At 35.0% G+C, this 20,945-nt stretch overlaps 1 protein-coding gene across 1 annotated transcript in view; it reads right to left on the minus strand.

Moving 5' to 3' along the window:
* The window catches only part of LOC148942305 (serine hydroxymethyltransferase-like), a 139,699-nt gene that overhangs the window by 63,194 nt on the left and 55,560 nt on the right, over positions 1–20,945 (minus strand). Inside the window, exons 4-5 of the mRNA XM_089102899.1 lie at positions 14,592–14,774; positions 6,422–6,634 (exon numbers count right to left, since the gene is read on the minus strand). Of these exons, the coding sequence (XP_088959025.1) occupies positions 6,422–6,634; positions 14,592–14,774 (396 nt within the window). The remainder of the gene's footprint in view (positions 1–6,421; positions 6,635–14,591; positions 14,775–20,945) is intronic.

The following is a 20,945-nucleotide window of genomic DNA, read 5'->3' on the forward strand; positions in this document are numbered from 1 at the left end:
ATCCTTAAAGACCTAATTTCCAAAACTTTCAACTGCGTTGAATAAAATGGCTATCTAAAAATGTTGATTGGATGTGTTTGGGGAAAAGGTGGGCGTGAGGGGGGGGGGGGGGGAGTTACGCTCAAATCACTTTCGACTATTAAAAAAGGGCACTAGCCCTTTGAATTTTCAATCGAATGAGCCCTTTTTCAAGATTGTACGACGAAGATTTCCATAGGAACCTTATAGGCACCAAGGGCATAACTCGTGATCCTTGTCCTGAAGACTGTGGGGGGAGTGTCCTGCTCAGTGCTATAACTCCCTGGACTCTAAACTGCATGGAACAAAATGTCTATCTAAAAATGTTGATTGTATATGTTTGGGGAAATGGTGGGCGTGGAAGCGGTGTTATTTGCTTTCCAACCACTTTCTACTAATAAAAACGGAACGAGCCATCTTGATTTCCAATCGAAAGAGCCCTTTTTGAAGTTTCTAGGACGACGCGTTCTATAAAAACCTTATATGCCCCCAGAGCATAACTTACAACCCTTGCCCTGAGGGCTGTAGGGGAGTGTCCTCCTCAAAAAAATAATTTCTATCTGGAAATCCAGAACACTGAACAAAATACATATCTAAAATTTTTGATTGGATGTGTTTGGGGGACAAGGGGATATCAGAGAAATGTTATTTTCCCTTAAATCTATTTTAAATAAAGAAAATAACTCCAGTTAATAGAATATCCTATAGATGAATCAACTTTTCGTTATCTTTCAACAAAGATTTCAATAAAAACTAAAATACCCCCAGGGACTCACTCGTAACCCTTGCTCCGAAGACTGTGGCGGGAGTGTCCTGCTCAAAGGTATAATATCCTGAACTTTTACTACGTGGAACAAAATGGCTATTTCAAAATTTTGATTGGATGTGTTTGGGGAAATGGTGGGCGTGGAAGGGGTGTTAGTTGCCTTCCAATTACTTTCGACTATTAAAAAGGGCACTAGCGATTTCAATTTCTAATCGAATGAGCCCTTTTTGACGTTTCTACGACAATGCGTTCTATAAAAACTTTATATGCCCCAAGGCATAACTTACAACCCTTGTCCTGAGGGCTTTGAGGGGGTTGTCATCCTCAAAGACCTAATTTACAGAACTTAAAACTGCGTTGAATAAAAAGGATATCTTAAAATTTTGATTGCATGTGTTTGGGGAAAAGGTGGGCGTGAGATGGGGTTTAGTTGCACTCCAATAACTTTCGACTATTAAAAAGGGCACGAGCCCTCTTAACTTCCCATAGAACGAGCCTTTTTTGAAGTTTCTATGAACAACACTTTCGATAAAAACTTTGTATGCCCCCAGGGCATAACTTACAACCCATACCCTGAAGGCTCCGGGGGATTTTCTTCCTCCAAAAATAATTTCTATCAGGAAATCAACTATGCTTAACAAAATGGGTATCCCAAAATGTTGATTGGATGTGATGGGCGTGGGGGGGGGGCTAGTTGCCCTCCAATCACTTTCGACTATTAAAAAGGGCACTAGCCCTTTGAATTTCCAATTGAATGAGCCTCTTTTGAAGTTTCTACGACTGCGCCTTCTACAAAACCCTGTATGCCCCCAGGGCATAACTTATATATTCTCTGAGGCCAACCTGACTCTTATACATGATAATGGTAATAAGCTTACCTAAGCTATGGATGTCAGGTATTGTGTTATCTTGGAACGATAATTTCGACAGGACCTGTGCCTGTCATCATCAGGTTCAAATTCAAGACTCTTGCCAGAATATAAAATCACTAAATAAAATAAAACTAAAATCACTGAACAACACTAATAATAAGTCGAACCTGGAATTATTGTTGTAATACGGCCCGGATTTTGGTAGAGGCGTTGATGGCCGCTATCCTAGTAGATCTAAAAAAGGTTGGGTCTATAGAAGTAGGATGGAGTTTTTTGCGAGTTTTTAGCCTATGAGTAATGGGCTCCCAAACTTCGCTGATGCGGAACTCTCCATTGTCTTTATTGATGGCTGGTTTGTTTTTAGCAATTCCAAGAGCTTCTCTGATATTATGCTTTAAGAATTATGGAACAATAGCAATAAGTTGAGCCTGGTCAAACTCAATGGAGTGAGAAGGGTTTTCAAAAATATGATGGGCCAGTGCAAAAAAACTATCTTTCTCCTTAAGCTTTGTCTTTTAAAGGCAGGCATCAATGGAATCAGCATGTTCTTTTAATCGGTGATGTAGAGATCTCATGGTACGACCTATATAGGTATCACCACAACTGCAAGGAATCTCATATACTCCTGGTGAATCAGAAGTGATCTTATCTTTGCCTATGTTTAAGAAGGAGGAGACGGTCATTCCAGAAGGAAAAAACACCTTAAAGCCTAGCTTAGTGAGTTTGGACCATAAAATGTCAGTAATCCCCTTAATATAAGGTAATGACAAAAAGGGTTTTAGCTCTTGGTTTTTGTGCTAATCTTTCTCCTGGAAATAGCCTTATCAATAACTTGTTGGGGGTAACCATTGCCTATAAGAAAATCTTTTATAAGATCAAGTTCAGTCTTCAGCTCAAAATCAGAGGAACACACTACAAACGCTCTATAAACCAAAACCAACCCATCACTATGAGTTGGCTTTCTGTATACACTCAAGTCAAACCTAGTTTCCCGTTTGGTAATGAGAACATCTAAGAAGGGTAAACTGTGGTTATTTTCAAGTTCAATGGTGAACTTTATATCTGGATCCTGCTGTTTAAAAGTATTGAGAAAGGATCTTAATTTGTCTTCTGTCCCATTCCAAATTATTAAGCTATCATCTACATATCTCATGTAGAGTTGGAGATCCTCGAATTCCTGCTTGAAGATATTATTTTCGATATATTGTAGAAACACCTCACTAAGAACTGGTGCCAAGGCTGATCCCATAGTAAAGAACTCCATTAAACAAAAAATGAGCAAAAATAAAGTCAAATATTCTACCAAGCATGAAACTACCACAAATCAGCATCAATAAATAAATGAAACCCAAAACGAACAGAAATTAAAATAAAAAAAAAAACGAGTCAAACTCAAAACGAGCAAAAATTAACATAAGTTGGGCTCAAAACCCCTATGCCTTTCCTAGGCCAGAACAAAATTTACACTTTTCACTTAAAAAAAAATGATAAATGCTTTTACTTTTATAACTTTAATAAATCAAATAATATTAACATTTTGATTACTAAATATCAGTATATGTATATTAAACTGACAAAGCACATTCATTTGTGTTGATTTGTGGTATTTTCACGCTTGGTAGATTATTCGATTTTGTTTTTGCTCATTTTTTGTTTAATGGAGTTCTTTACTTTTCTTTGAAAAACTTATTTTGTGGAGAAAGTTTTTTTTAATTAATAGCTGCAAATAACGACATTATAGTTTATAAGTACGTTAGCCAGGAACCTGATGCTGCATCAGCCTCTGTTAAAGAAAAACAAAGGTTCGACGTTATGTTTTTCATAATGACAAAAGACAAGCCAAGGTAAAACTTAATTTCCAATAACAAATAACGTGATTTTACAAAGGCGCTAATTATAATTTAGGGTCATTTAAAATATTTAAGGGGTTGATTGATAAAAATGAAGCACATATAAATGTGATTGGAAAACTAGTAAAAGTGAGATTCGCAACAGCTAAAGAAAAAGGCATGGAACAAACGACAGCGAAAATCACATTGAATTACAAACGAAATTTTGAACAGTGATCTGTGACTGGAAACTGAAAAAGATGTATTTGCCATCTATAACACTGCTATAGCAAAAGCCGTGGAAAAAAAATTTCTTATTTAAAGATGAAAAAAAATCGACAATGAAATATACGGTTGGGAAACAAGAAACATCAATAACTGGCCACAAAAATAATCTAAAGTTTAGGACTTTAAGATATAGTTCGTATTTTTCACAGTGTGACTGTATCGAACCTGTGGTGACGTCATGACATGAAGAAACTAACTTTAATCTACTAACTGTGGTTAGAAGACAAGCGAGAATGAGAATCCATATATAGATACCGGCCGCGTGCCGTGTGCCGAGGCCCGACGGTGAGGCCACGGTGCTCCTCGTACAATAATATAAATAAATATAATATATAAAGGTTATTAAATGGTCCATTACCTTAAATCGTTTTTCAGAAGAGTGAAAGTTTTTAAAATATATAGCCGTGCGTAGGAAAGAATATTAGAACCTGATTTTTGAGATCTAATTAAACTGAATATAGATTAAACAATAGGCAATTTCTTAGAATAAAGCCTTTTATTTAAAATCGCCATGGAAGTATACAAAAAATGGAAAAAAAATAATAAGACAGTTAAATAAAAAACTTTTTATTCCAAAATAATAATAAAAGTCCGAATATTTCGGCTTCAATTCCAAAAGCCTTTAAAAACGAAGAATAGGAAACCGAATAAAAACTAGCCAAAGCAAAACATATATAGAAAAAGGCAATAAAACGATATATATAAAAAAAGGAAAACTCCAGCAGAGCTATCCAGCAGAGTAGCCACGAAACAAAAATTTAAGTTGACACTATGTTTACCTACTTCTCAGATTTGATCGGGAGAGACAGTTGCAAATTTTGATTTTGGAAGCGGGGGGGGGCAATTTTTCCGATGATGCTCTGCCACTAAAACCTTAAAAAAGCCAACTGAAAATTCAAAAGTGAGAATTAGGACTAGAATATCCCAATTGAAAATCTAAACAAAATTCGAATGAAATATAAGTAAAACTATTAATGTAAATGAAATAATCTTAAAGAGGAAATATAGTCATAAATGAAAATAAATATAATATAATAAATGTAATAAATCAACGACGTGGAATAAAATATAAATTAAAACTTAAGTAAAAATTAAATGAAAGGATAAATAAGCAAAATGAAACAAATAAATGAATAACTGTTTTATAATAGAGACAGCTAAATAGATGTCAGCATGCACGTCAATTAGGGAGAGGGTGTATGTTTTCGCCATCCCCCCCCCCCTCAGTTTCTGAAAGATAGACATTTTGCATTTTCATTGAAAAAAAAATCAAAAAAAGAAAAAAATTGGCCCCCTTTACATTTTCATGAATTGACGCCCGTGAAAATCAGTAGATAAAATAGAGCCCAGAAACTCCGCGGCTAAGCAGTCCATACCTGCTGATCGCAAAGCCTTCTTTTTCGAAGAGTGGCAACCTTTGACGTACGATATAGCCAAGAAACTGACGGGGTATTTATGGGACTATATGTATATTTACATTAGGCATTTGTCAAGATTCAAATAAAAGGAATTATACCGAGCAGCAAATAAAACGAGAAATACCACAAAGGAATTGACGAATTTAATATTAAAAGAAAATTCGACAAAATGAGTTTCCTTTGTTTACCCCTAAGGAATTTGCATTTGAATTCATCCTTTAGTACCGGCAGAGAACCCAGAAAAAAAATATATTCCCGAATATGTTACCAAGCGTTTGCCTAACGTTACTAACGAAGTATCTAACGTTTGTTACAAAATGAAAGTATTTGATATCTAACCTTTTCTAAAAATATAAATATGTTCCCGAACATGCTACCTAACGTTTGCCTAACGTTACTAACGAAATATCTACGTTTGTTCCCAAATATGTTACCTAAAGTTTGTTACAAAATGAAAGTATTTAATATTTAGCCTTTTCTAAAAATATAAATATGTTCCGGAATATGTTACCTAACGTTTGCCTAGCGTTACTAACGAAATATCTAACGTTTGTTACAAAATGAAAGTATTTAATATCAAACATTTTATAAAAATATAGATATGTTCCCGAATATGTTACCTAACGTTTGCTTAACGTTACTAACGAAAGATCTAACGTTTGTTACAAAATAAAAGTATTTAATATCTAACCTTTTCTAAAAATATAGATATGATCCCGAGTATGTTACCTAACGTTACTAACGAAATATCTAACGTTTGTTACAAAATGAAAGTATTTAATATCTAACCTTTTCTAAAAATATTAATATGTTCCCGAATATGTTACCTAACGTTTGTCTAACGTTACTAACGAAATATCTAACGTTTGTTACAAAATAAAAGTATTTAATATCTAACCTTTTTTAAAAATATAAATATGTTCCCGAATATGCTACCTAACGTTTGCCTAACGTTACTAACGAAATATCTACGTTTGTTCCCGAATATGTTACCTAGCGTTTGCCTAACGTTACTAACAAAATATGTAACATTTGTTACAAAATGAAAGTATTTAATATCTAACCTTTTCTAGAAACATAAATATGTTCCCGAACATGCTATCTAACATTTGCCTAACTTTACTAACGAAATATCTACGTTTGTTCCCGAGTATGTTACCTAACGTTTGCCTAACGTTACTAACGAAATATCTAAGGTTTGTTACAAAATGAAAGTATTTAATATCTAACCTTTTCTAAAAAATATGATGCCAGCACGAGGCCCACGCAGTGTTTTATGTGTTGTTGTCGTCACGACGTCGCAATAAGGAAATGGTGATGGGGCCACGCGAGCAGCAACCAACCCACTCACGTGTGCCATATCTGCCATTAAATATGCACCAACTTCATCAGCAATGGCACGAAATCTGGCATAGTCCAAATGGCGCGAATAGCATGAAATACCTTAAGAAAACGAAAATTTAGTGAGATTACCAAATTTTCACATCGGCAATGATGTTCCTTATATTTTATTGGTGAAATATTTACAAGGTAGAAGAGAAAATGGACTTCTCGTCAGGTCACGTCATTGCTGCCCTAGGTCAAGGACCTTTCACAGATGGCCTTTACTTTTCTTTAAAAAACTTATTTTTCGGAAACTTTTTTTAATTAATTTTATAAGAAAAGGAAACGATCAAAAATGGGGTTTTTAAGGCAAACGAGAATACAGAATAAACTAACAAAGCGAATATTTCGAGTTTTATGGTTGTTAGGTATTTGGTTTTAATTCTTATATTTTCGGCTTTTATTGAATTTTATTCATGTTTTAATTTTTTGTTTTTTCATTGGTTTTTTGGTTCTTTTCACATTGGGCACTTTTCTTGAATATATTATTTCGTTTCGCGCTGAAGAAGAGAGGCGTTTGTCCTGTCACTTTTTTTTAGTCAGTATTCTCGTTTGGCCTTAAAAACCCCATTTTAGAGCGTTTCCTTTTCTTATATTATGACAGGCCAATGTGGTCTGCCATTTAATGCAGACACATTATATGGCATGGGCTATATAATAATTCTTCTCCAAATTATTGGGGAGGGGGCGACTGCCCCCCTGAAACGATGCCACTGTATATGCCCGGTCTGGGTAAGCTACATTATGTTTATGTATGCTTAAGCCAAACTAGGATATGTTTGTGTTCGTCAGTCACGTCACTGCTGCCCAGGATCAAGGATCATTCACAGATGGCCGAAATTAGTTCCTGTAAAAAAAATTCTTACCTCCACCCGTTTCCTACCACTAAAGATTGAAAGAATCTTAAAAGAAAAATGTAGCTTTGAGCATGCTTCTTGCGAACCATAGAATTGGATAAGAGAATTAGACATGGAACACATTAAATATTAAGAATTTTTAACTAAAACTTTGAAAATAGTTTTAAACTTTCAACAGTTATAAACTTTTTAAGTTATTAGTTTCAATATTTTAAAATAGTTTGAACTTTAAACGTTAACCATTAAATCTTAAATAGTTTTATTATTTAGCAAATGGACACAGGCATTTAAGAACAGACTTAAGAGCTTTTCGGTAACAATGTACACACTAAATTTAGTGACAAAAGTCATTTAGTGATATAAATTCACTGATCAGACATTTCACAGCACAATTCCAGTATCAAGAGAAAATTATGCAATATTGCTCTGCAGCAGGGTTGCCAACTTTTTGGTGAAAACTTGACTGCCCAAAACTGAGGCCCAAAAAGCCAAAAGATGTTTTTTTTTCCAATTAGCTTGAGACGGATATACTTAGGTCAAGGGGGCTTCAATGCGCAAAAAAAAAACAATTGACCAAAAAGTTGATTCACCCAGAATGGGGTGTGGAAAAGAGCCAAAAACAAATATTTTTGAACGACTTGAACTTTGCATCTGCAAGTGCTTGGGCCATGGGGGACCGAACGCAGAGAATAGTATTTTTTATGTGGGCTAAATGGCTGGCAATTATATTTTTCTTTGTTTGATCAGGGTCTAAGGTCTGGGGGCATCGGGAAACATGGTCCCTACCCAAATCCTAAATTTTCAAGAATTTTTGGGGTTTTCTTATTAAATTTATCAAATAATATTTTTTTTTATTATCTTGCATTATATATTTATATATATATGAGGAAAAAAAAAAAAAAAAAAAAAAAAAAAAAAAAAACTTGTGTACATGCTTGAACGACGCCGTTTGCTATTTAGGCAGGCACGCCTGACGGCTGAGCCATATTGGCTGTGACTGTTGGTTGGCATACTGACAAAATCTCCATGTTAAATTACACGTTTAATGTAAAGTAGTCTCCGCTGATTATAATCATTATAACGACTATATAATCTATAATGAACGATAATCGACGATATAATCTATAATGAATCAGCACCCCACTAGAAAAAGGAAAAAAAGGAAAGAAAAGTGCAGATATTACTCCAATGTGCCTCCAATGCGAAAAAAGGATTTTCCTGGTTACTCAGGATGGGGGACTGTAATTCTTCTAAATGTAGTTCCTGGCTATGGAGTTCCCAATGGAGCAGTTTTCAATTTAATCCGACATCACGTTTGTGGCGTTTTAGGCTGTTCTTGACATTCCCATAGGTTGTTTTCGCCACAAATTTTCGGGGGGGGGGGATTTACATGGGGTGAATTCTCTTTGGGAATGACATTTTCCAGGGCGAACTTTTTGTGGGGCAAATTTTCCAGGGTGAATTTGACACAGGGGTGGGATTTTCCAAATTCAGATACGGAATTCTTTTAATTTGTCTTACTTTCTCTGTCCTTTTTTTTTCCCCCCCCCCCCCTTTCTATTTGTCTTACTTAGTGACTCATTTTTACATATAGAAAGGATGTTCAGGAGGAATTGTCAAGGGGAAATTTTACGAGGGGAATATTCAGCGAGGAGAAAATTGTCCGGGGTAAAGTTCCGAGGGGAATTACGTGAGAGGAATTTCCCGTGGGGGAATTTTCAGTGAGAATTTTATTGGAGGAGAGGAAATTTTCTACTAAGAGGGGGGGGGGGAGAGATTTCCTGAAAAGATTTGGAAAAAGATAAGAAATTATGGGGACATAAGGCATTTAAACAGAAAATTAGGGAAAACATTAAAAATTAAAACGAACAGAAATCATTCCATATGATTGGGACTGTCCCTCCTCCTCCCCTCACTCTTTACGCTAAAGTTTTTTAGTATTTTGAAAAGTTTTTTATTCTAAATAACGGCCCTTGTGTTTCAGCAGTCCCTCGTAGAGAATTGAGACAAAAAGTCAAACTTTACCGTAAAAAGCAAAGGATTGAGGAGGGTACAGGCCCGCTCATATACGGAATAATTTATGTTTGTTTTCAGTCTTAATGTTGCTCTTCACTTTCAGTTAGTTTTTATTGCTTTGTTTTTTTTTTTTCATTATTCAAATACAATTCCTTAATCAGCTTCAAATGGTGAATCTTCCTGACTTGACAGTTCATTTTTTTTTTTATACTCTTAAAGTTTCGGTTACTATAGGCTAGGGCCCGTTCTTTACAAGGCTGTCCCTAAAAAGGCAACCATGATAAGCTGAAAACATCTAGCGCACGGGAACTTAAATAGATGACCTTTTTGTCAACTTATGACCTGGCTTATTAGTCTTTCGAATCTTAAACGTAGGGAGTGCGTAGAGGCACGCGCCAGAAGGTACCTTGTTGGGCCCCAATTTCAGACTCAAATTCTTTCCTTAAAGCTTCATTCACATAGCAAAGTCACTATTCACAAGAGAGCACTGTTTGGGGGGGGGGGGGGCGGGGGTGGAAATGGAAAAAATGAGGGTGAATAGGTTGGAGGTAAGGCCTTGACAACAGCTTAAGAGGAAAGTGACTTTTGTGAACTAAATATTTATTCCTAGACCTTACTGATCTGATTCGCAACAGCTCATTTTTACACAACACAAGACATGTTGTGCTGTTTACGTGTTGTGACGTGTTCAAACACTTCACTCTCTGCATCATTCACAAGGCTTTCCAACCAAAAGAGATTAGATAAAAAGCACGGAGGTAAAAAGACAGGGATAATAAGTCACACAAATATTGGTTTCGAAAGGAAACAATATTTGGACATAGCCAGATTCAGGATTCAAGTCAGCGGTGGGACAAAATTTCCTGTCTTTTTTCTGTCTGTTCTTCCTCTACAAAGACGTAGGTCTATAGGCTAGAAGAAAATGAACGACACCCAGGGCAGGGGTAAGGGATAATGTCCTCCACCCTCTGGATTTGTTAAAGGTAGAGTCACGGTCATCAAAACAGGAAATAAATAAAAAATGAAAAGTAAATGAAAAATATTAAATTAAAAATAAAGAGCGAATTAAACGAAAAATAAAGGAATCAGTGAAAAATGGGAGGAAGGCGATTAAAGGGTAAGTAATATATAGTGCTTTATTTAAAACCAAGAGGTTATAGTATGTGTAATCCTTTTTGGTCAAGAGGAAGGTAGTCAAGAAGGGGGTAGTTTGTGGGAAATTAAGGGGGTAGAGTCACGGTCATCAAAACAGGAAATAAATAAAAAATAAAAAGTAAATGAAAAATATTAAATAAAGAGCGAGTTAAAAGGCGAATTAAACGAAAAATAAAGGAATCAGAGAAAAACGGGAGGAAGGTGATTAAAGGGTAAGTAATACTAAGGGTAATTATAAAAAGGGTAAATAAATAAAAAGGGTAAATAAATAAAGGGTAAGTAAAGGGTAAATAGTGCTTTATTTAAAACCAAGAGGCTATAGTATGTGTAATCCTTTTTGGTCAAGAGGAGGGGTAGTTTGTGGGAGATTAAGGGGGTAGAGTCACGGTCATCAAAACAGGAAATGAATAAAAAATAAAAAGTAAATGAAAAATATTAAATTAAAAATAAAGAGCGAATTAAACGAAAAATAAAGGAATCAGCGAAAAATGGGAGGAAGGCGATTAAAGGGTAAGTAATATTAAGGGTAATTATAAAAAGGGTAAGTAAATAAAGGGTAAGTAAAGGGTAAATAGTGCTTTATTTAAAACCAAGAGGCTATGGTATGTGTAAAAATTTTGGTCAAGAGGAGGGTAAACAAGAAGGGGGTAGTTTGTGGGAGATTAAGGGGCAGCTGAGAGATTCGTTTGCAATTAGTAAATTATGTGGCGCGTCTGATTTGGTGCGAGATATTATTATCCTCAGCTATTTAAACACTTTTGATAAATAAGAATACTAGCCTTAAAAATGACATTTCAAAATTATTGGCCTATGCCCTATTGGGCTTTTAGGTCTCATAATTTGCCTTTGTAACAAGAAACGGCGACAAAGGGTGCGGAAAACTTAAGAGTATGTGAGGGGCTTTAGGGTGGGACTGGAGGTAGAGTAATATAAGGTAGCACTAACAAAGTGATGCGATAACAGAAGTATAAATGAGCCATGCCAAGCATACTGGACCATGAGAGGAATAACGAATAATGGCGGGGAAAATGAGTCAATTGCACGTGCAATAAATGAGCGATACCATAGTGAGCCAACGTCAGTCCACAATAATAGAAGAAATTGAAACTGGTTCCGAAGAAGAGATAGAAGAAATTAGCTTGACAAGTATTCAAGGAGTATTTTTCAATTCGGTCTCGGAAGGTCTTTACAATTAGAAAGATATGATACCTCCATTAATACATGAGCTGAATTTTCACACAATTCGATAATTTTTGATAGATTTTGAATGCAGAAATTTTCATAGCAGGAAAAAACATTAAACAAAATAAAAAACATGAGCTCGATTTTTAGACAAGTCATACAATACGCCAAAAATCACTGAAAATTGTAAAATTATAATACGTCAAACTTTAAATATTTTTTTCTTCAGCTTAAAAATAATCTGTAAAATCAACAAAACTAAATTTTTGAGATTATTAAAAAGAAACATCTTAGTTGACTTTCGGACAACCCTTTATAAATCAGCACATTGAATTAAAAAGAAACATCTTGATTGACTTTCAGACAATCCTTTATAAATCAGCGCATAGAATTAAAAAGAAACATCTTAGTTGACTTTCAGACAATCCTTTATAAATCAGCGCATTGAATTTGGAGCATATAAAATTGTCCATATAATTGGTGTGGTTGAAAGTCCCTTACAAGGGGTGGAGACACAATTTCTTTTAGGGGAAAAAATCCAGCTATACAAAAGGTTGCTCTACAACCAGAGTACCAGCAAATAGTCAATTATTTTATGAGGATTTACTATATTCAAAATAATTTAATATATTAGAGTTTAAATATTTTTTATTAAATAATGCTACAAACTTGCCTCCAACCCCACCCGCCAGCATGGAGCCCCCCAAATACCAGCCGCCCATCCATATACCGTAAGTGACTTTTTTAAATGTTACTGTTTTTTTCGAAAAATTTCTGGCTGGCAAGGGTGTATCCAGAACAGGGTAAATTTCTACCAAATCATATTATTGACTAGCGCATAAAGTGAATATGCCACTCGATGCCTTTTTTTATGCTGATTACGAATATAATAATCATTTCTATCGGAAATGAATTACAACCCCTCTCCTATATATGCCAATTCAGGGTATATATTTCTACATTAGGGGGGTGAGGTAAATATCTACCAAATCATATTATTGAATTACGCATAAAGTGAATATAGCACACGATGCCTTTTTTTATGCTGATTACGAATATAATAATCATTTCTATCGGAAATAAATTTAAGCCGTCCCCCCCCTATATATGCCAATTCAGGGTATATTTTTCTAAATTCGGGGGGGGGGGGGTAAAGTTTAAACTTACCTCCCATTTACATAAGAAATAAAATTTGCGAGTAAATTTTGTCCGGGGTGTGGGTGGGGGTGATCCTGGTAACCCCCCTCCCTCCCTCCCCCCCCCCCTGGAAACTGTGTTACTGACTCGTAAATACTTGAGGGATTATCATTTAACCATAAAACATAAGCTGATCATACGAGCTGAGAGGTTTTTTTTTAGTTATGGCATACGTCATTACGTAGTATCATATGTTATTTATATCATATCATACACAAAAATATGTATGACAAGTATAATATACGATATAAGAATTTATAGCAAATATTTGTGATAATGCAAAGATTTATTGATTTACGTTTTATAGAAAATATTCATAAAAAAATACATGTTCTTGATGATGTTGAGGTTTTTCAAAAGCAGAGGGGGTATCAATGGGCTATCTGGACAGGAGCCAAAAAAGAATTATCAAAGCAGATCTTACATCCAGTCTAGTGGATTCAAAAGAAATAAACTGGATATACAACAAAATTATGTTATTCCAATTGCTCGATAAGGGAACACATTGAACAAACTATACTATACTATATAGTGTATAGTATAGTGTATAGTATATAGTGTATAGTATAGTGTATAGTATAGTGTATAGTATAGTGTATAGTATAGTGTACAGGATACTGTCTAGTATATAGTGTATAGTATAGTTTATAGTATATAGTTTATAGTATATAATGTATAGTATAGTGTGTAGCATATAGTATAGTGTATAGTATAGTGTATAGTATATAGTGTATAGTATAGTGTATAGTATATAGTGCATTGTAGTGTATAGTATAGTGTATAGTATATGGTGTATAGTATAGTGTATAGTATATAGTGTATAGTATAGTGTATAGTATATAGTATAGTGTATAGTATAGTGTATAGTATATAGTGTATAGTATACTATATACTATACTATACTATATACTATACTATATAGTGAAGTTAGTGTAACTTCATTGTTCCTCCTGGGAGCAGTCTCCCCCATCCCCCTCAGTCCCTGACAAAATAGACAACTTGGTGCAAAAATATGCTTTCTTTATAATTGACCCCCCCCCCCCACCCAACCAGGTTAGACGTCAATTAATCTATGTCCAAAAAATACAGGAGAAATGATAGGATATTCGCTATGATCAAAAGAGATCTAGTGGTTATCTCATGCGTAAAAAATCGAGGCAGAGAGCAGTATACATAGCAGAAATTGCTGCAATTTTTTATATTTCTTCTGCACCACAAATTGGCATAAAGTAAAAACTATAAAAAAACAAGGGAAGCCGCTGTCCTAAACCGTCCCCAACTCGTCCCAAATATTTTGGCTAATTTCAACCCTACCTACCCTCTCAGCGGGATTTCTATATACATTCTGATTTCTATATTCTAAGGCTATGATAACCAAAGAATGTCAATTTAACTGGCAATCTAATTAATGGCTAATACACGCTTTTACCAAAGAATGTGTCCCAAGTCAATTCAGAAATTTTGTTGCTGATTGTTTTTATACATCGTCTTCAAATCCAAGACTTATTAACCAGCAATCGATTTTTTTTTAATATAGGAGACAGAAAATAGAGAAGATAGAAGAAGAGAAGATAGAAGAATTTGCAAAATTATAGAAAAACAGTCATTACCAGCTATAATAAGCTTTGGCTTGAAAAGTCTTGCTGTCTCCAGAAGCTTATCGTAGTCAATTAAACCTGTTTCTGGGTTGACCTTGTATGGCATTGATTCAAAGAAAATTGAAGTGGCTGAAATTTTCTTCGTTGGTGTAAAGAAACCATGGGTCAAGTGACCACCATCAGGAAGATCCAGGCCTAAAGCAAAACAATTATAGTTAATACTTATGATATTATTATTATATATTTAATACTTATTATTGACCGTATTATTTAATAATTATATATCATATTTAATACAATAGTTATATAGTATTATATTTAATAATAAATTCAAAGAAAACTGAAGTGGCTGAAATTTTCTTAGTTGGTGTAAAGAAACCATGGGTCAAGTGACCACCATCAGGAAGATCCAGGCCTAAAGCAGAATAACTATAATATTATAGTTAATACTTATATTATTATATTATTATTATATATTTATTATTTTATATTATTATTATTTTATATTTATATATTTTATTTGTATATTTATATTATTATTATATATTTAATACTTATAATAAATTGTATTTATTATAGTATTATAGTATAAACAGTTATAGTATTAGATCAGTGTATACTCTGGGTATAGGTCTAGCTCGGAAAAAGAAAAATCAAAAACACTAACACAGTAAGAATTGTTAATTAATTAAATGATATTTATACAGCCGACGAAGTAAGTATTTATATTATTTCGTATATTTCTTTACTTTTTTGATTGTTCAATTTCCCAATTTCTTTTTCGATTCCTTTCTATCTCTATAAAGAAGGAAGGCCAGACCTGTAAACTGTTGCGAACAAAATGAGGCAAAAAATCTTGCGAGGTATCATTCTTGAGGGTCAAAGACCCAAGATCCGTTCGATCGAATGGAGGGTCAAAGAAAATTCATGACGGTCAAAGGCCCGACCTCCATATACCTGAAGCAACAATTTTCAACTTCGCCATTCACTTTCAACAGAAAAGCTCCTCAATAGATTGAAAAGGTGGATAAGAAGGCCTATATACGTTTTAAGTAGTAATAGAAGTTTCAGTAATAATCCTAAGATACTGCTTTCCTAGCCGGGATACAAATTGTGTCGAAGCATTTTGCTCTGATATTTGTCTTCGATCGGATATTTCTGCTCATTCACATAAGGTTGCTGTAATATCTTTTTAGTTCCTCAATGATGATTGGTAGGTGGTGAGCTGGTTTTTATTTGTACCCCCTCCTTCCCCCTCCCCCGATTACTACTGTAAATGTCTCTATTTGATTTATTTACCAACGCCATCTAATAATATAATTCCGAAACGTCATCTATATCATTTGCTAGGTTGTTTGCAGCGTCATCTACATTCTACAGTCTTAAGGTGTATCAGCAGTGTCATGCAGGTATTTATTTACCCTTACATCACAGCGAATGGGTGAGTAGATCCCTACGCTAGTGGACAGCCTACGATAATACGTACATAGCTGCGAATACAAATTGGACCGCTTTTGGATGTGACTGAGGACTCGGATTGTTAATTGTTATTGAGAATTATTGTATACAGTGACTAAATTTTTGATAGATTAGTAGTGAGAGGAATGGCGAAAGTATTTACGCAGCTTTTCTTTAATTTCATTCAACGGTCACTGAATTCCAGATATTTCCCATGAATCGGGTGTAAACACTGCCGTGAGATTTTTCGACAAGAAATCTGTCACTTTAGCCATAAGATTTAAATGAGAACAGTTAAACAAAGAAGGAATCAGCGCTCTTGAAACAGCGCAGAAACACAATTAATGCATCCGTGCTTGTAGAAGACGCGATTCATGTTATGAGAAAACTGCACACAAAGGATGATTTCCATTCAAATTCACTTCCTATGATCCATTTGAGTTTCCTGCCATACACCACGACGTGTTTACATTATTAACATGCAAACTAAATGAATGTGGTGGAAAGTGAATTCACAGCTTGACCAATGGAACGCAGGTGTGAAAACTAAACCGTAACCCACTCCCAGCGACTCTCCAAGCATCCCAATTCAAGTGAGAGAAGCACCACCCGGAATTTTCAAATCGTGTCCAAAGCAAACAGAATTTCTCGACTCCAATGGTGTGGCCGGAAAAGTTCGGAAGTTAATTACGAGAAGCGAAACGCTAGAACCGAGAGAGATGGAGAAAAAATAGCTAAATGCAGAAAATCAAATTCTGCGGTTGTAGTTAGAGTTCAAAACCAAAATTCCTGGCTGTGGCTAAATTTGTCCCTGAGGATACTACAAACGAGGATTTGAGTCTCCTATGGAAGGGATCCAAGAAGCAAAACGCTATGGTACAAGCAAGTCAGTCAAGCTAACATTCTGAGACAAAGAAGATTTTGAAAAAGCAATGAAATACGATATTTATATCGTTTATTGCCATATCAGGGTGGACAAATACGTTGGCATTCCTCCGAGGTGTTTTAAATGCCAAAAGTTCAACGCGCTGCAACGAGACATTCCTAACAAAGGGAAGTGTCTCAGGTGGTGTGGTGATCACGAAAATTCTAAAGATAATCCATGTGCCCGTGATGCCAAGTGTGCTAATTGCTCTGGAAAACATCCATGCTATAACTCACAATGCCCGGTATATAAGAAACAATTAGAGGCTATTCGGACAAACATAAACAATGAATGGAAGTATTTCCCTTTACAGCAGAAATATATACGGGCATACTCCATGTAAGCTGTCTCTCTCAAGTGATTTAGTAACCAAACATAGCATAACATGCATACAAGAACATTTGACCACATCCATTCATTCAGCAGTTCTTGATCGAGTTCCAAGAAAGGACTATTTTTCCGCTATCCAGCACAGCTCACCAGGAAGACCAAGTGGTAGAATATTGATAATCACAGACTCTAATTTGCTTTCTACGCTGATTGATCCATTCGATGCTTTCTCAGCGTTCACTGTTCCTAGCCCTAGCAGTTTTATCGTTGTCAGTATACCTCCCTACAGATTATCGTGATGTTCACTCAGAAAGGCAATACACGAAGGCTTGTGCTGAACAATAGAAGCCAGAAAATATTATTATCTGTGGGGACTTTAGCTGCAACTTTCTGGACGATGATTATATTTCACTATGCTTAGAGGGTGTCTACCAGAGACTATGGTCCCAGTTCCAAAATCCCTGTCCTTTGCTTTTTTTTTACAGTGCATCCCTGACTACATCAGATATCGATTACTTTTTCTTGAATTTCCCACTCCCGACAGAGATTAAAACTGTGGTAGGCTCTGAGCACAATAGTAGCAATCACCTTGAAATTAACTTATTTGTACCATTTTCTATCCACAAGCGGTGCCCCGGCCGATCATGGTATATGAAGAGTGAATGGCACAAAATAGATTGATACTTGTACAATAAAAATCCTTGATTCGACTCTTGTTAAAGTATCGTTCCACCAGCTTCCTCGTGTTGGAATAATTATTATTTATAAATGTCATATTGAACTAACAGTGAAGGAACTGAAAAAAAAAACAAGTCTTAGGAGCTCGATGGGATCATTCCGAGACACATAAAGCATGAGACAGAACTTCTACACGAGTCTTTAGCCCTACTGTTCCAAACGTGCACCAAGCAGGGACTCGCACCTGCCAAATTCCACGGTTGCCGCACATCTAATATCCTGAGAAAGAATCGAGATCCACTGCTTTGTTAGCTTTGTAAAAACTACAAGTAAATCCCAGTTTCGTCGGCCTTCAGCAAGGTAGTTGAGAAGGTACTGCTGCTCCATATTATGTCAACTGCTTTAATTGGAGACAATAAAACTTGGATTCAGGAATGGATTGAACCGTAGACACGCCCATCGACTACCAAGGAAACTAATAACAATTACTTCTTTGGTCAAGAATCCACTGTTTGTCTCCAGCGTCGACATTTCTGCTGCCTTCGACTCTATTGTCCACTCACACGCACTGTGGTGCCTCTTAGATTCAAGAGTAGATCCCACAATTGTCCCGGTTCTTCATGATTGGCACTACCTCACACATATCCGTCTTTTTTGGGGTGGGAAATGACCACAGAATATCGTAGGCAAAATCTTTCTGAGCAAATTGAAGTTTTTAAGGGAATTGAACAAGGGTCTGCTCTAAGCTTCATCATATTCAAATCTGCAATTTATTTCGCAATTAGACTCATCATAGAGACATTGCTTCTGGAGGGCTTGGATCTCAGTTTTATTTCAAATCTAGCCAAAATAAGTGTTGCAAAAATGTTACCTTGTATTTACAGAGTTATCTTTTATATTACTCTTAATTAAAATTTTCGGTTTTCTTCAAATTTAGCCAAAATAAGTGTTGCAAAAAATTATCTTTTATTTACAGAGATGAACTGATAAGTACTGAAAAACAATTCCAAAGTTAAAAGTGGACAAAATTCTAATGCTTTCATAGAATCTTAAAAAAAAATAAAAACAACCATGTTACTTTTAGTAAATGTTTCATTTTTTTTTTTAAGTTTTAGTAAAAGTTTGATATTTTTTCCCATTAGCCAGCACTATACAAAAGCATAAATGCAACTTCTAGACTTAAATGTGGAACACTTATTTTGGGACCCGTTACCTCTACACTTAGTGGCCACCAAGCCACAAGTGGCAGCCAGTCATTAGTTTATCAATTCCTAAATTAAGCACCATATACCCACCTAATTCACTCGGTATTTTTGCTTGGCTTTTTACTTCTCTTTAGAATGTTGTGAGATATTCATTCTTTCTTTTAATTAAAAATCGGAATCCAGCTCTCTGAAGCTAATTAGTGGTATTTTTCAATTAAACTATATTTTATGAATATAACTACATCTATATCTTATAAATCGACGAACATACTACTGCCGGTAAAATACTATATATTGATAAAAAAAATTTTCCGTAAACAAACGTAATATTGACGGTAAAATACTATGCTTTAAGTATGTAATCATTAACTATGCATTTGATGAATACCTAATTACCGATTACCTTAATTCGGATTTCCCTATAGAATTTGCGTTTTCATTGTTTACCGTGTTTATTTACTAGTTTTTTGCTGTCAACCTGCTGTAAAAAAAAAACCTTCTTTTGTCGCATGAAGTTTTTTAGTTCTCTATCAAACCTAAAAAGCATCCGAAAAATATTCCACGATAAGAAAAAAATGAAGAAGTTAGATGTAAATAAAAAAAAACTGAAGTTTCGGACCTGAAGGGATAATAAACAGGAGGTAAGTTGTATTATCCAGGTTATTGTCCTGGTATTTAGGTATCTTCAGGTACAGGCTAAAGAAGAATGGATATTAATAGATGAGAAAAAAGAGGGGGGGGGGGGGGCTTTAGTTCCATGTAAAATCTAGTTAAAAAATTTTGCTGTCAATTTTCTATGGTATTTTAGTAAGTTACTCTATTTACTCTGCTCCAATGATTAAAATATTATCTAAAATGAAACTAATACAAAAGAAGAATTTCCAGACAAATTTCTTTAGTAAGACTTTCTATAAAACGAATTTAAAGGTTATTCGAATTTTCAAGCCAAGTTTGCGTCAGCGCACTGCCTCTGATATTAGTACAAAAAAGGAAATCAGATTGATTATACCACTATATATAAATTTATACAGTATAATCAAACTCAGTATTTTTGGCTACTACATTATCGGTGCGTACAAACAGCTCCTCCCATTTAATCTGCCATCAGGGGTCCAGTGTATATTACCCTGGAACACGTATTTTGGCACAAACTTTCTCAAATAGCCTTTGAAACCAACCTGTAATTTCCAAAACATCTAATAAGAACATTACACTACTAACTACCGATTTTCATGTATGTATTACTACTAATTACACTACTATTAATTACTATTAATTACACTACTATTAATTACTAATTACCCTTATTACACTACTAATTACTGATTTTTGGTGATGTATTGGAATAAATTAATTTAAAATTTGATTCTTCAAAGTTAATGTTACACAGGTGAAGCCAAGTTTCGCATTCAAGAGGAATTTGACTTGTCTACCCGTGAAAAAATAAAATATCACTTATATTTCTACTTGTTTAAATGTCCTCCGGAGCACTTGCATCTTGGTCCGGCTTTGTATGATGTTTGAGATAGGGAATGATTGTAGTGTCTAAATTTATATACAGTGGCCTATAAAAAGACTACTGCAAACCAAGGAAAAAACAACAAACGTGCTCCACCAAAGTTACTCTACTTTCTGTAACTATTTGCTCCTTGATGCTCCATATCTTTAACCTATTCTTAATAATGTGAGTATATATAGAACCCGAATTTTGTAAATTTCTGATTTGCCTTATAAATGCCCTCTATCTTATTAATATCAAGTATCCAGCTG

Source organism: Artemia sp. Qi Xiang Cuo, chromosome 17, assembly GCF_049724085.1.
Source record: "Artemia sp. Qi Xiang Cuo chromosome 17, ASM4972408v1, whole genome shotgun sequence".
Taxonomy (NCBI): Eukaryota; Metazoa; Arthropoda; class Branchiopoda; order Anostraca; family Artemiidae; genus Artemia; species Artemia sp. Qi Xiang Cuo.